General features: G+C 44.1%; 1 protein-coding gene across 2 annotated transcripts; it reads right to left on the bottom strand.

Moving 5' to 3' along the window:
* Positions 1 to 9,756: 9,756 nt before the first annotated feature.
* LOC135512755 (follistatin-related protein 3-like) lies at positions 9,757 to 16,239 on the bottom strand. Of its 2 annotated transcripts, XM_064935100.1 has the most exons (6): positions 15,976 to 16,239; positions 14,506 to 14,691; positions 11,765 to 11,980; positions 11,405 to 11,632; positions 11,146 to 11,242; positions 9,757 to 11,018 (listed from the first exon to the last, which is right to left on the bottom strand). In XM_064935100.1, the coding sequence occupies exons 1-5, from the start codon at positions 16,049 to 16,051 to the stop codon at positions 11,190 to 11,192; spliced, it is 759 nt and encodes a 252-aa protein (XP_064791172.1). In that variant the 5' UTR covers positions 16,052 to 16,239; the 3' UTR covers positions 9,757 to 11,018; positions 11,146 to 11,189. The 2 variants fall into 2 exon arrangements, with proteins under 2 accessions (XP_064791172.1, XP_064791171.1); XM_064935099.1 differs by having other exon boundaries at positions 9,758 to 11,242.
* Positions 16,240 to 16,463: the final 224 nt, after the last annotated feature.

Genomic DNA, 16,463 nt, shown 5'->3' with positions numbered 1-16,463 from the left:
GTTGACGCGTCAGAGGTGGGCGTGGGAGCCATTCTTTCTCAGCGCTCTCTCTCTGACGGCAAGGTCCATCCTTGCGCGTTTTCTCTCATCGCTTATCGCCGTCAGAACGTAACTATGATGTTGGTAATCGCGAACTGCTCGCCATCCGCTTAGCCCTAGGCGAATGGCGACAGTGGTTGGAGGGCGACCGTTCCTTTTGTCGTTTGGACTGACCATAGGAACCTTGAGTACATCCGTTCAGCCAAACGACTTAATGCGCGTCAGGCTCGTTGGGCTCTGTTTTTCGCTCGTTTCGAGTTTGTTATTTCTTATCGTCCGGGCTCAAAAAACACCAAGCCTGATGCTTTATCTCGTCTCTTCAGTTCTTCTGAGGTCTCCACCGACCCCGAGGGATTCTCCCTGAGGGGCGTGTTGTCGGGTTGACTGTCTGGGAATTGAGAGGCAGGTAAAGCAAGCACTCGCTCACACTCCGTCGCCGCGAGCTTGTCCTAGGAACCTTCTGTTCGTTCCCGTTCCTACTCGTCCGGCCGTTCTTCAGTGGGCCCACTCTGCCAAGTTAGCCGGCCACCCCGGCGTTCGAAGTACGCTCGCTTCCATTCGCCAGCGTTTCTGGTGGCCCACTCGGGAACGTGACGCGCGTCGATTTGTCGCCGCTTGTTCGGTCTGCGCGCAGACTAAATCTGGGAACTCTCCTCCTGCCGGCCGTCTCAGACCGCTTCCCATTCCCTCTCGACCGTGGTCTCACATCGCTTTAGATTTTATCACCGGACTGCCTTCATCAGCGGGAAGACAGTTATTCTTACGGTTGTCGATAGATTCTCTAAGGCGGCTCATTTCATTCCTCTCGATAAGCTCCCTTCTGCTAAGGAGACGGCTCAGATCATTATCGAGAATGTTTTCCGTATTCATGGCCTTCCGTCTGACGTCGTTTCCGACAGAGGCCCGCAGTTCACGTCTCAATTTTGGAGGGAGTTTTGCCGAATGATTGGGGCTTCCGTCAGTCTCTCGTCCGGCTTTCATCCCCAGTCTAACGGTCAAGCCGAACGGGCCAATCAGACTGTTGGTCGCATTTTACGCAGTCTTTCTTTTCGTAACCCTGCGTCCTGGTCAGAACAGCTCCCCTGGGCAGAGTACGCCCACAACTCGCTTCCCTCGTCTGCTACCGGTCTATCCCCTTTTCAGAGTAGCCTCGGGTACCAGCCTCCGCTGTTCTCATCTCAGCTCGCCGAGTCCTGCGTCCCCTCCGCTCAGGCTTTTGTCCAGCGTTGCGCGCACCTGGAAGGGGGTCAGGTCGGCACTTTGCCGTAATAGGGCGCAGACTGTGAGGGCCGCTAATAGCGTAGGACCAAGAGTCCTAGATATTGTTGCGGTCAGAGAGTATGGCTCTCCACTCAGAACCTTCCCCTTAAGACAGCTTCTCGCAAGTTGGCCCCGCGGTTCATTGGTCCGTTCCGTATTTCTCAGGTCATTAATCCTGTCGCAGTGCGACTTCTTCTCCAGCGCTATCTTCGTCGCGTTCACCCGGTCTTCCATGTCTCCTGTGTTAAGCCCGTTCTTGCGCCCCGCTCGTCCCTCCCCCCCCATCCTTGTCGAGGCGCACCCATCTACAGGGTTCGTAAGATTTTGGACATGCGCCCTCGGGGCCGTGGTCATCAGTACCTAGTGGATTGGGAGGGGTACGGTCCTGAGGAGAGGAGTTGGGTTCCCTCTCGGGACGTGCTGGACCGTTCGCTGATCGATGATTTCCTCCGTTGCCGCCAGGTTTCCTCCTCGAGTGCGCCAGGAGGCGCTCGGTGAGTGGGGGGGTACTGTCATGTCTTGTTATGTCTGTTCCTGTCCTTTCTCTTCACTCTGTCTCTCTCTACTGGTCTTTTTAGGTTACCTTCTCTGTCTCTCATTCTTCAGCTGTTCTACATCTCCCCTAACTAGCTCATTCACTCTTTCCCACCTGTTCTCTCTTCCCCCTCTGATTAGGTCTCTATTTCTCTCCCTGTTCCTGCTACTTTCAGTGTCTGATTCTTGTTTGTGTTTTTGATGCCAGAAGCAGGCTGTCGTCCCGTTTGCTTCCACCTTGTCCTATCCTGTCGGAGTCCGCCTGGCAGGTGCATCCTGCATTATACTAACGTTCTTTTGTTCCATTGACTACGTTGGAAGAGGATTTATGCCATTCCTGTTTTTCATTAAAGAACTCTGTTTTCTGTTAAAACCGCTTTTGGGTCTTCACTCAAGTACATAACAATGTCGGCCCTAACAGTTTGTGGGCACCGCTTGTCACCGTTATAGTGGAATTAATGTATTGTTCAGTGTTGTGTTGTGTAGTGGCTTTGCTGGAATGCATCTATTTTTCTTTTTGCCCCACCAAGATATACATACTAAAATCGCCACTGATATTGAAACAAACAATTCAAAAAATCTACCTGCAATAGAGCATGCTGGGAAGTCTGCTAATGTTGGGCGTGGTTTTGGTTGAACTCTGGTTATTAATACCAACACTGGGGTTATTTTACGGCAAAGAGTGTTGATTTAACTCTTTACGGTGTTAATTGAACTCCTGAATCAACACTAGAAATGTTACATGGAAGAATCAACACTCCTTAACACTGGCCAAATTGCTATGTGCTATGAAAGGGACACATCTGCAGGTTTCCATACATTTCAAAGACCTTTTAGAATTTCTGAAGAACCGGAGATGCCATATCAAGGTTCCTTATTGGGCAAGAGTTCTCCAAGGAATCAAATGAAATCAAATTTATTTGTCACATACACATGGTTAGCAGATGTTAATGCGAGTGTAGCGAAATGCTTGTGCTTCTAGTTCCGACAATGCAGTAATAACCAACGAGTAATCAAACTAACAATTCCAAAACTACTACCTTATACACACAAGTGTAAAGGGATAAAGAATATGTACATAAAGATATATGAATGAGTCATGGTACAGAGCGGCATAGGCAAGATGCAGTAGATGGTATCGAGTACAGTATATACATATGAGATGAGTATGTAAACAAAGTGGCATAGTTTAAAGTGGCTAGTGATACATGTATTACATAAAGACGCAGTAGATGATATAGAGTACAGTATATATGTATATATGTATACATATGAGATGAATAATGTAGGGTATGTAAACATTATATTAAGTAGCATTAAATGTTTAAAGTGGCTAGTGATATATTTTACATCAATTCCCATCAATTCCCATTATTAAAGTGGCTGGAGTTGAGTCAGTGTGTTGGCAGCAGCCACTCAATGTTAGTGGTGGCTGTTTAACAGTCTGATGGCCTTGAGATAGAAGCTGTTTTTCAGTCTCTCAGTCCCAGCTTTGATGCACCTGTACTGACCTCGCCTTCTAGACGATAGCGGGGTGAACAGGCAGTGGCTCGGGTGGTTGTTGTCCTTGATGATCTTTATGGCCTTCCTGTGACATCGGGTGGTGTAGGTGTCCTGGAGGGCAGGTAGTTTGCCCCCGGTGATGTGTTGTGCAGACCTCACTACCCTCTGGAGAGCCTTACGGTTGTGGGCGGAGCAGTTGCCGTACCAGGCGGTGATACAGCCCGCCAGGATGCTCTCGATTGTGCATCTGTAGAAGTTTGTGAGTGCTTTTGGTGACAAGCCGAATTTCTTCAGCCTCCTGAGGTTGAAGAGGCGCTGCTGCGCCTTCTTCACGATGCTGTCTGTGTGAGTGGACCAATTCAGTTTGTCTGTGATGTGTACGCCAAGGAACTTAAAACTTACTACCCTCTCCACTACTGTCCCATCGATGTGGAAAAGGGGGTGTTCCCTCTGCTGTTTCCTGAAGTCCACAATCATCTCCTTAGTTTTGTTGACGTTGAGTGTGAGGTTATTTTCCTGACACCACACTCCGAGGGCCCTCACCTCCTCCCTGTAGGCCGTCTCCTCGTTGTTGGTAATCAAGCCTTCCACTGTTGTGTCGTCCGCAAACTTGATGATTGAGTTGGAGGCGTGCATGGCCACGCAGTCGTGGGTGAACAGGGAGTACAGGAGAGGGCTCAGAACACACCCTTGTGGGGCCCCAGTGTTGAGGATCAGCGGGGTGGAGATGTTGCCTACCCTCACCACCTGGGGGCGGCCCGTCAGGAAGTCCAGTAACCAGTTGCACGGGGGGGGGGGGTCAAGTCCCAGGGTCTCGAGCTTGACAGATGGGTTAGGGCAGAGTGCAGTGTGGTTGAGATTGCATCGTCTGTGGACCTATTTGGGCGGTAAGCAAATTGGAGTGGGTCAAGTGCTAAGGAAGAACCATTTAAGAACTTTATTTTGTCCACTGTGTTAGACACAGCATACAGTATGTGTCAAAAGGCTGAGTGCGGTGAAAACAATACAATTACCAAAAGAACAACAACAATATATAGTACCAGTCAAAAGTTTGGACTCACCTACGCAAGGGTTTTTCTTTATTTTGACTATTTTCTACAATGTGGAATAATAGTGAAGACATCAACACTATGAACTAATGCATATGTGTGCAAAGCTGTCATCAAGGCAAAGGGTGGCTACTTTGAAGAATCTAACATCTAAAATATATTTTGATTTGTTTAACACTTTTTTTGGTTACTACATGATTCCATATGTTTATTTCATAGTTTTGATTTCTTCACTATTATTCCACAATGTAGAAAATAGTTAAAATAAAGAAAAACTCTTCAATGATTAGGTGTCCAAACTTTTGACTGGTACTGTAGATGGTGGAGGAGATACATAGTGGGGCTAGTGCGTCAGACTGTTATTGTCGACACGCTCCTGCACTGAGCCGGGACAGATGTTTTCAGGGCAGAGGCAAGCAGGCATGCAGGCAGGCAGTCCTCCAGTCTAGAACTCCCTCACCATAAGTCTGTTGCAGAGATGTGTGTAATAGTCAGAGGAAATAGATTCCATATGGCCACAGGAGTTCACTGGGGGTACATTGTTCCCTTCTGATGAGAAGGGAATTCTCTGCAGTTACTTTTGCTATCTAGTTGCGTCCTTGTGGTTAATCTATCAAGTTGATATACATTATCACTGTTTGCTTGTATCTTCGAAACGTTGATTCATGCTGCTGAATGTACACTTGTCAAAAGGTTATGCATGACTTCTGTGAATGAATACAACCAACTATCTATGACAAATATGCAGGCATTTTGGCCCTCTCTTGAGCCAAAGTTTATAAAATAGTTTCTACCTGTGTCTAAATTAGCCCACCGAATGTAGGGCAGTTATGTTGCTGATGGTGTAAGAAACAACATATGTACAGATCTACTCAGTTGCGTAAGTTGACTTTGGGTAAGACTGGGAACATTCAGTTAACATAACTTCCCCCAATGACGCATTCAACCTGTGCCCGCACCTGGGTTCAATCAGTGACCTTGTCATCACAGGGTGCAGAGGGTCAATCAACAATAATCCTATCCCATTCCTAGACCAAACAATTAAGTGTTTGTTTGTCACAGCTGTAATATTTTGCTAATAATCACACTCCAGCAAATCCAGCTGCCGTCTCCACTGACTTAATCAGACCACACACAGACACAGTCAGGGGTCAGGCTGTCCCTGTAGACGCATCCAGGAAAAGAAAAGTTGCATAATTGGGGACAATTACCTTTTTGCGCAACTTCCCAAATCTGTTGATCTCTTGTCCTGATGGTCTGATTATCCCCCCCCCCTCAATTGCTAACAGGGCACTGCTGGTGTTTAATGATGCAGGTGGAGTGATATGTTAGCCTAGTGGTGGCACAGTGGATGACAAGTTTATGTTGACAACGTAATGATGGAGTCAAAGGGTACATATCTTGCTGTACTTGAAGCCAATTGCAAACAGACTCAAAGACAGGTGTTCATCACATACTAGAATAGTTGTCTACTATGTTACTAATTCAAAAAGGTCATATTTTATATATTTATTAAGGCACAGAAATTATATTTGACTATTTTATTAGGTTCCCTCAATATTTTAACGAAGCAAAAAACTGGTTTGTAATTGTTTTTGCTAATATATAACATTTAAAAAACTGAAACATCACATTTGAATAAGTATTCAGACCCTTTACTCAATACTTTGTTGAAGCACCTTTGGCAGCGATTACAGCATCAAGTATGATGCTACAAGCTTGGCATACCTGTATTAGGGGAGTTTCTCCCATTCTTCTCTGCAGATCCTCTCAAGCTCTGTCAGGTTGGATGGGGAGCGTCGCTGCACAGCTATTTTCAGGTCTCTCCAGAGATGTTAGATCGGGTTCAAGTCCAGGCTCTGGCTGGGCCACTCAAGTACATGAAGAGACTTGTCCCAAAGCCTCTTCTGCATTGCCTTAGCTCTGTGCTTAGAGTCGTTGTCCTGTTGGAAGGTGAACCTTCGCCCCAGTCTGAGGTCCCGAGCGCTCTGGAGCAGGTTTTAATCAAGGATCTCTCTGTACTTTGATCCATTCATCTTTTCCTCTATCCTGACTAGTCTCCCAGTCCCTGTCGCTGAAAAACATCCCCACTGCATGATGCTGCCACCATCATGCTTCACCGTAGGGATGGTGCCAGGTTTCCTCCAGACGTGACGCTTGGCATTCGGGCCAAAGAGTTCAATCTTGGTTTCATCAGACCAAAGAATCTTGTTTCTCATTGTCTGATAGTTTTTGGTGCTTTTTGGCAAACTCCAAGGGGGCTGTCATGTGCCTTTTACTGAGGAGTGTCTTCCGGATGGCCACTCTACCATAAAGGCCTGATTGGTGGAGTGCTGCAGAGATGGTTGTCTTTCTGAAAGGTTCTCCCATCTTCACAGAGGAACTCTAGAGCTCTGTCAGAGTGACCATCAGGCTCTTTGTCCACTCCCTGACCAAGGCCCTTTTCCCTCGATTGCTCAGTTTGGCCAGCTCTAGGAAGAGTCTTCATGGTTCTAAATGTCTTCCATTTAAGAAGGATGGAGGTCATTGTGTTCTTGGGGACCTTTAATGCTGCAGAAATTGTGCCTCGACACAATCCTGTCTCGGGGCTGTACGGACAATTTCTTCGACCTCATGGCTTGGTTTTTACTCTGACATGCACTGTCAACTGGGGGGCCTTATATAGACAGTTGTGTGCCTTTCCAAATCATGTCCAAACAATTTAATTTACCACAGGTGGACTCCAATCAAGTTGTACAAACATCTCAATGATGATCAATGGAAACAGGATGCACCTGAGCTCAATTTCGAGTCTCATCGCAAAGGGTCTGAATACTTATGTAAAAATGTCTAAAAAACTGTTTTTTCTTTGTTATTATGGGTTATTCTGTGTAGATTGCTGAGGAATCTTTTTTATTGAATACATTTTAGGATATGGCTGCAATGTAACAAAATGTGGAAAAAGTCAAGGGGTCTGAATACTTTCCGAAGGCCCTGTATATCAATTAGTTTCAGCTGTGAGGTTGGGAATGTTTAAAATCAAGTGGTGTGATGTGGAGAGTGGGTGGTCTCTTTGCGAGCTCCAGCATGTTTTTGTCAAGACGTCTATGTCGATCAAACTATTGGGCGTAACTTACTGGAAGTTGTCAGTCGACTGTAGGAAATGACGCACCATGACGACGAAAAACATACAAAAATAGGCATGGAGAAAGAGCTATGAGGACTTGTGTATGATCAAAATGGATGGACCCAACAGCTCTCAAACTTGAGTGTGTACACTTAGTTGCTACAAGTGTTTGTTTGAAAGTCTAAACATTTCAGTTGGAGCTCCTGACAGAGGGATTTGTGCCATGTGCATCTGTTAGATTCAGAGCAACAGAGCAGTGTGTTCTGGGAAAACCCACGGATTTGCATGACGCATCATCTACAGCAGGATTACACACTCAGTCCCACTCCCTCCATTCAGGAAGTGGCCTTCAGAACAGCCCCTTATGTGTAGAAAACAGATTGCTCTGTGGAGCATGTGATCATGGTGTGCTACGAATCGCAAGCCCCAGGCCGGGCAACACAAAAATGTGAATGTATGTGAACTGGCAGCTGGAAGGCTGCTGGTCTCTGATCCCATGTACCATTTCCTGCCGTTGTGCCCTTGAGCAAGACACTTAACCCCCCCACAATTGCTCTCCATCCAGGGGCACTGTACTGCTGCTGACCCTGTGCCTCTCGACATGTGTGTGTGTCCGGCAGTGGAAGCTGGTGGGACGAGCTATAGGAGGACAGGCTCATTGTAATGTCTGGAATGGAATTGTGGTTTTCATATGTTAGATGTGTTTGATACCGTTCCATTAATTCCAATCCAGCCATTGCCCGTCCTTCTATATCTCCTCCCACCAGCCTCCTCTGGTATCTCAAGTGTTGGGAGAGGCTGAATTTTTTTTAATTTTCAACTAATTGACAATAAATGTGTTTTCTGTTCTACTGTTTGGTCACAGATATTCCTTTGGGTCACAGTTTAGTCTAGATTGGTGCCAGAAACATTGGTTTTGTTTATTGGGTGGGTCACAAGACATTGAAAAGGCTTTAGATGGGTCACATCCCCAAAACGGTCTGGAAACCACCGCCTTAAAGCGTTTACATTTTCCCATGCTCTCTCCATAATTAAACTTTAGTTTAAATTCCTTCAATTTCAGGCCCTTTGGCACTTAACTGTAATATAGAATAGCCTGTGGAAAAAACTTTTATATGCCAATTATCACTATATGAAAAACTGAGCTGTCATTATTGAGTGGTGCATGCCATTGGATCACATTGAGGTCAGGTCTTGGTTGCTGATGACAAGATCATCAGGTCATTAAAGTTTGTACCAGAACTCAGTAAACTAGGCAAAATGGAATGGGTTAGCAGCGTCACACATTCTTCCCGCTATGTCATCATTTCATTAGAAAACAGAAAATGAAAGAACATAATTTAGAGCAGAGAAATTGTAGAACAAGAAATAAGATGCATGCATATCAGAAAAACAACCACTTTTCGATGGCATTGTTATTGCCCGTTCGAGCAAACATTTAATTCCTTTCCCAATGTAATAAAAGGGTGCTTGGATCAGAATATAAACATCTCCCAAAGTTAAACCAGATGCTGGCCCAGTCAGTCCAGGAGTGGCTCTCAGTCAGAGTAAGGAAAACAAGGAAGGTATTTCATACAGAAAAGTGAGTCAGTCAGTGGCCCTCTGTCTCTCACCTCACCCACCTCCTCTCCTCCAGAGGAGGCTCCACAGGGACAGGAAACGGGGGCCTGTCCCCCTGCTTTGATGCTCCACCGCCCCTCTCCTCTGGTCTCCTCTCCTCTCCTCTGAGGCCTGTCAGTGGGCTGTCAGGCGCCAGGGCCATTGCACGCACAGAGGCTGCAGCATAGTAAAAGCCGTCCATCACTCTAGCCCACCTGCTGCTCTTCTGTGAGGGTAGTTAAACGTGGACAGTTCACCACAGTTCATAATCATGAACACGACCTCCTTTTGGCAGTAAGTGATAGATGCTGTGCATATAAGCTTGTCACGCAGCCACATGAGGCTTGCAATGACTGCCATTGATACATTTCTTTACTATTGTGTGTATTTTTAGAATGGCAAAAGTCATGTAAACATTACATATAGAATGGTAATTACTGTGCATGCAGTACCTGTACTGTAAGTGATATATTGTATGATAGAGAGTTAATAATAGAGGGTAGGACAAAGCCTTTCCGGAATTATATACTAAACTAGAGAGACCATAGCCTGAGTACCATTTTCTTTAGCTAACATTCCACTCTGTGTCATTGCCAATGAGACAATTCTGACTTGTGTAACAGGTGTTACTCATTTGTGCTGAATTTAAGTCGCACCAGAAATGAAAGAGGCCTCATGACAAATAGTATAGTTTATGTTGAGAGTACAAAAATAGAAATATAAGAAGATACATTGATCATTTAAATTTCACAGTAGGTACACTGGTACATGTACATGAAATGGAGTTTTATTTACAATAAAGTACTTTTAATTGTTCAACAACAGTATGTATTTTTTAAATTTTTTTTATCCCAAAATCAATTATATCATCTAGATAAATGGGAAGTACTATTCATTCACATTACAATAACCAATAGCTATTTACAAATAGCTATCTTCCCATTTGGTTCAAATGGTTGACAGTATTTCAACATTGAACAGATATATTCAGCTGCAAAGTCTGGGGATCCGGTGAGTTAACTTGAGGTCATTTGACATTCCCAGACAAATTTGATTCTGTTTTCAATTTGATAAGGCTAACAACATTTGTCAGATTTTTCAGTTCCACTGTTAAGGTGTATTCAACAACCCGAATGGCATTATATTGAACTTGTATGACCTACAAACATATGAAATAAACAAAGCCAAGACTTCAACAGTGGAGGTATTGTAAAGGCTTGGTGTCAAACAAACAGCCTAATAAAACTGCTGCAGACAGAACTAAACTTTTAATTTCAGCAATCAGCGGGTGGCTCAGAGTTTTGATTGGGCTCCAGCATAAACAGTATCATACTCTGTGTAGGCAGAGCAAGAGGAGACATGCTGTATACTTTGTTTTGGCTGAGTCTTCCCTCACCTCCAAACAAAGACTGAAACATACTTGACATACATGACTTCACATGATTGACATATACTAAATGTGGTATCCAGTAACCAAACAAATTGAGCTTGCTTGCCATGTTGCTTTTAGGGGACTAATGCACTTCATTTAGGGATATGAAAAAACACAAAAATAAAAACAACTCTCTGAAATAAAAGAATGTCAGTGGCCATTGAAACAAAATACAATAAATACATTTTTTTGTAAAAGCTGACCTATGGATATATGGATTTGAATACAGAGTAAAAACATAAATATAACAGATTTGATACCTTCTCCAATAAATAGTAGTGGTATTTATTTACAATATACACATATCTTCCTCTACTCAAAGTCGACTAGATATTTATTTTTTATGATATACGCCTTTCATCTGTTTCCACAGTTTTACGAGCAAATCATCCCATTTAACATACATTGCATGCATCAACAAATGCAGTATTGGTTTCCTTTTGGAATAAAAATGGTTTCTTCCAGCAGGTTCTCCCACATCAAATGTATCGTCATTCTATGTACAGGTGGTAGAGATGGAGGGGATTGGTGATTGTAAAAAAGATGTCAACATCAATCAGAGCTTGGGGAGTGAACAGCGGGACAACAACCTATCGAAGGTGATCTCTTGGAAATCGTCTTACCAGGTGGACTGTAGTACCAGGTGGACCACGCCAGAACTGTCCCTCTAGAGTGAATTCTCTTCACTGCCCTCCAAATCCAGACTGTTCCTCGGAACACCTGAGAGAGAGAACCCAAGACAAAAATATCAAGCACAGCCAACACATGCCAAATCAATGCAAAGTACGAAATATCTAAAGTCACTAGAAAATTAATTGAGGTTGTTTATTCATTTCTATACTTAGGCTGTGTTGACAGATCAGGAAAGGTAAGGGGACTTACTGGAGCAGTTGCCATAGTGACGCACTCCTATGGAGCGCCCCAGAAAGCAGGTGGCTCTGCGGAGGTGGCAGGCGCTGGGGTAGGTGATGTTATCATTGCCACAGATAGGCACCTCGGACTTCAGCGGTATTGGGCAGGGGGTCATACGGCACATGACACAGTGGGCACTGTTAGTCTGGTCCGTCACACAGGTGTGGGTACCCGGGCACACCACATTGGAACACGACTCTGGACAGAACATGGACACATATTTGTATCCGATATTGTGTGTAATATTGCTTCAGTAGCACAATGAGTACTTGAAATAACCAAACTGCTGACATACGCAAGATAACTTGTTCGAAGCACAGGTGTCCTCACTTTTGCATTCTCCCTGGTACATGACCTCCAGGTCAGGGTGGCCCTTACAGCGGGCCATCAGCAGAGCACACTCATCACGGTATGACTTCCCATCGCTCCCACACACAGCATGCTTTATGGAGATGTTAGTGCAGTCAGGAGAACACACACACTGAGGACGTCCAACCATCATCTTACACACCTTCCCTGGGCCGCATTTCACACCATCACAGGTCTCTGCCCAACATAAAGTAGAAAGTCAGTATTATTGTCAAAGCGTTACATTCAATGTTCTGTCATCAAGTGATCCAGGTCATCTGATGCTCAAGATTCATTATCCACAGAACAGAATAAAATGGATGAAAAATGTTGCCTTCACCGCAGCATGATTCATCCAGCAAAACATTTGCAATAAACACATATTTTGTTTATGGTCATGTTCGAGGATGTCTAGTCTGTAGGAATGTGTCTGAGGTTGTGCCTGTTTCCATGACAGTGGAATGGATCCCTGCAATGGGCTAAGTCTCATAGATGGATGGAGGGGTGTTCGAGCAGACCGAGCCAGTTCAAAGGCCTGTCACTGGGTTTTACAGGCTGACAGATGTGGCAGGAGGAAACGCAGGCTAAACGGACACTAGTAGACTGTCCAAGGCCCAGCCAGGTCAATAGGAAGTCTCCTAGTACTGTAACCCTAAAACAACACAGATACCATGGTCACTTTTCAACAGGCTTCTCGGGACCTGTTTGATCCTGATACAGAGTGATGTTCGGCCCTGATCCCTGAGATCCTGTAAAAAAAGCAGGACTTTATTTCCTTTCTCCGCGAGCACTTGCTTTAATATCCTGTTATTCTCCATCTCCAAAGAGGCCAACTCTGCTACCTCTGGGGATTCTCACACAAGTATTAGATTTGTCCCCCTCCCTTCCAGGGAATCCAAGCAGTTCCCTTTTTCTGTTATGTTTTGGTCCGGCTTTACTGGCAGCCGGTTATGATTTTATACATTTTCACAAATCAATACAGATAGACAGATAGGCCAGTCATGGAGTTCTAGTCAACACCCAGGAATGCTTTGAACCACTGGAAATCAGTAGCCCCAAGAGGACCCACTGTGGAGGTGCAGTCTGAGTCTGACAGGGAGTGCTACAGTATGATAATACAACAGCACTTCCCCACAGTATCACATGTACATTGATGCTTTATTTTTGTTCTTTCAGTTGGACTAATGATCCAAATAGTGCTCCACATTATGAGGAACAGACGTCTGGGCATGTGGCAGACATTTCTCCTGTGGTAAACAGGAATGTGTTGGTTTTTTTCTCTGAGGGGAGGCAAACCAGGCCTGTGTCCCAGCCAGCGTTGGGAAATAATTCATGCAGAGTGAATTAGAGGAGGGAGGAGGAAGAAGGTTATTTCCCATTTATTCCATTTTTTCAATGTCATTCACTTGCGCTGCAACTTTGAGGAGATATATTAGTGAACAATTCCATTGTGGTAGACCAGCCTCTCGATGGAGAGATACAAATGCAGCTAAATGATTGAATTTTATAGCTTGTCTTTTATAACTTGTCTGCTTCTCATTCTGGATCACTTGAGTTTATTCACTTATCATTGAAGCGTCATGTTATTAATGAGAACATTTCATTGTTTCCTTATGCTGACATGTCATTCTAATGCTGCTGTTGATTTGGCTCATACCGTTTTGGTAATAAACAGCATGCTGGAATAGACTTAATTTCCATTGAAAGAAAAAAACATGATCCATCATACACTAGTTGGCAGGGATGCTACTGCATTTTGAATCTATGATTCAATTGGTATTTGGTAGCAATTGGTATTTGGCTTCAACTTTGCTGACACTAATCATCCTCACATGGCTTAAAATAATCATCTATACCCTGACCAGAGATCACATGCACATGTGCAGGTGCCTTAGTTCCTAAAAACAGGAATAAATATCCTTGAGTGAACCTGAATACCTGGCCAAGGCTTCCAATAGTGGGAGCGACTCAAGACAGCTGGACAGAGTTAGATGGAACGCCTGGCCCCGATCCACAGCTAAGTTTTCAAAAAAACTTATAAGAGACCTCTGGAAATCAACTTAGCTTGGAAATTCCATTTGGATCAAAGTTATCCCAAGAAGAAGACAGGTGATCTGGTTATGGCCATATGAGCTGCCATTTGGAGCTATACTCAAATATGGGCCCTAAACGTCTTTGCTTCATTCATTGTCAGTTATGTTGCTATGTATTAAATATGATCTATATCTTATTCATCCAAATAGGCTCCAACACATCTAAATGAAATGTGACAGTATGAAAAATGTTTTGAGAGGAACGCAAAGTTAAGGAGGTTTTGGTGCCACATGTGAGCAGCTGTTTCTCATTTCAGATCGGCCACTGCTTCTCAGTGATTACGTTTTCCCACAATGACAAATGAAGACCTGCACCCAATCTTACATTTCACCACTTCTTTGTCAGAGGCTGACAACAAGGGGGGACCATATGAAGAAGCTTAAACCAAACCTAACTTGTCTGAAGTACCTTTAGGACACTGCCTGGGATGGTGGCTTGCAATAAAATGGTAAAGCGTCAAGGACTGTGATAGTAGGGAATCATAATCAAAATGAATCAGCATCTACTTTTAAGTCAAATAGTTTGAAAAAAAGCTAAACACCCTCATTGATGACAGTGTTGACTGATGTTGTCATTTTGACACAGTTGGTTCACAGCAGGTCATTGTGGGAACTGTAGTGTGCAGTTACCTTTGCAGAGTTTGCAGGACACGATTCCCAGGAAGCCCAGCAGGCTGACCTCATTGATGGGCAGACTGGTGTTGGACCAGGCCGTGTCTAGACGGCCCCCGGCGCAGCATTCCTCCCTGCTGACCCCACGCATCAGCACCATGTCACAACGCTGCTCCTGGCTCTGCTGCAGCCAGCACATCCCCGCTGAACACACCACAACAAACACAAAAACACATCTAGTTGGATTTTTTCATACATACTTGACATACATGACATACAGGACTTCACATGATTGACATACTTAAAGTAGACATACTTAAGCAATGGCCCAAGGAGGTGTGGAATATGGCCAATATACCATGGCTAAGGGCCGTTTTTCTGCACAACGCAAAATGGAGTGTCTGGCTACAGCCCCTAGCCGTGGTATATTGGCCATCACAAACCCCAGGCCTCCCAAGTGTGGTCTAAGTGGTCTAAGGCACTGCATCGCAGAGCTAGCTGTGCCACTAGAGTTTCTGGGTTTGAGTCTAGGCTCTGTCGCAGCCGGCCATGACTGGGAGACCCATGGGGTGGTGCACAATTGGCCCAGGGTAGTCCGGGTTAAAGGAGGGTTTGGCCGCCAGGGATGTCCTTGTCCTATCGCACACTAGTGACTCCTGTGGTGGGCCCGGGCAGTGCACGCTGACACGGTCGCCAGGTACGCGGTGTTTTCTCCGACACATTGGTGCGGCTGACTTCCGGGTTAAGTGAGCATTGTGTCAAGAACCTTGGTTGGGTTGTGTTTCGGAGGATGCACGGCTCTCAACATTTTCTCTCCCAATTTCGTACGGGAGTTGCAGCAATGAGACAAGACTGTAACTACCAACTGGATACCACGAAAATGGGGAGAAAAATGGGTGAAAGTAACAAACCCCAAAAATGTAAATATATATTTATCATAAACCACAGAGGTGCCTTATTGCTATTATAAACTGGTTACCAACGTAATTAGAGCCTTAAAAATAAACGCTTTGTCATACCCGTGGTATACGGTCTGATAGCCAATCAACATTCAGTGCTCGAATCACCATGTTTATAATTGAATGTATACAATGGCCTCCAGGAAATACAAATAGCCCACTTCAGTTGACTTCAGAGCCAGAGCCCACTTGTACAATATTCAGGACTCTGTCTACTCTACATCAAAGTGGGCTGAATGGACCAGACCAGTCATAGTCAGACCTGGCTTTAACCTGTAGTAACACCATGTGCACCTGCACTCTGTAAATATAGAATTCTCAGTATCAAGCGAGCAAAACTATGGCTTCAGTTGGTTTGTTTTCATTATACATTTTTTTACTATCAATTTTGAATGATACAAAACTTTAAATAATGTTTAAACATAAACTAATAAAGTTAGACTATTATTTTTTTAGAAAAACGTTCATAATGAATCATAATGTATAAAACATAATTTATTAGAAAATACATTTGAAAAGCTTTACTCACCATTTACATGGGAACTTCCAAAGATTTGACACAAAGCAACAAGTGTCACACCGAAAAGAGCAGTCAAAAAGTCCATGATGACAAGAAAATATAAAGTTCTAAAATAAAAGTTGTGGAAAAACTTGCAAAAAAATGTGTTTGTCCTTTTGCAAATGGTTTCAAATGTTTTGAACTTGCCAATGGAGAAGTTCGCAGAGTTCTCTCTTTTAAGTGAATGAATGTGTTGTAAGTGATGTTGTTCCCCTCTTTATAGATATTTAGGCCTAACCCACTGAGTTATGCTGCTGGGATAGGCAATGGTCTCAGCCAGTTAAAATGCTGGAACGGACAGTTTTCTACGTGAGACGTCCCCTCACCAGAGTGCAACAGATGTAACTGCACCATGCATCTTCTGATAATGTTATTGTGATTGTGAAGTAGGCATACCATATTTCAAATTGGTTTTGTATCATTTTAAATTATTATATGGAAATAAGTAATACATCATT

Source organism: Oncorhynchus masou, chromosome 24 (genome assembly GCF_036934945.1).
Source record: "Oncorhynchus masou masou isolate Uvic2021 chromosome 24, UVic_Omas_1.1, whole genome shotgun sequence".
NCBI classification, from domain to species: domain Eukaryota; kingdom Metazoa; phylum Chordata; class Actinopteri; order Salmoniformes; family Salmonidae; genus Oncorhynchus; species Oncorhynchus masou.
Note: the sequence above shows the minus strand (reverse complement) of the source record. Positions and strands in the feature narration are given on the sequence as shown.

Excerpts from the sequence above, each read along its gene's own strand:
- LOC135512755 (XM_064935100.1), bottom strand. The coding sequence starts at position 16,051 with ATGGACTTTTTGACTGCTCTTTTCGGTGTGACACTTGTTGCTTTGTGT. Across the intron at positions 14,692-15,975 it reads TGGAAGTTCCCATGTAAATG|CGGGGATGTGCTGGCTGCAG; the intron begins GTGAGTAAAGCT and ends TGGTGTGTTCAG. Across the intron at positions 11,981-14,505 it reads GTCCTGCAAACTCTGCAAAG|AGACCTGTGATGGTGTGAAA; the intron begins GTAACTGCACAC and ends TATGTTGGGCAG.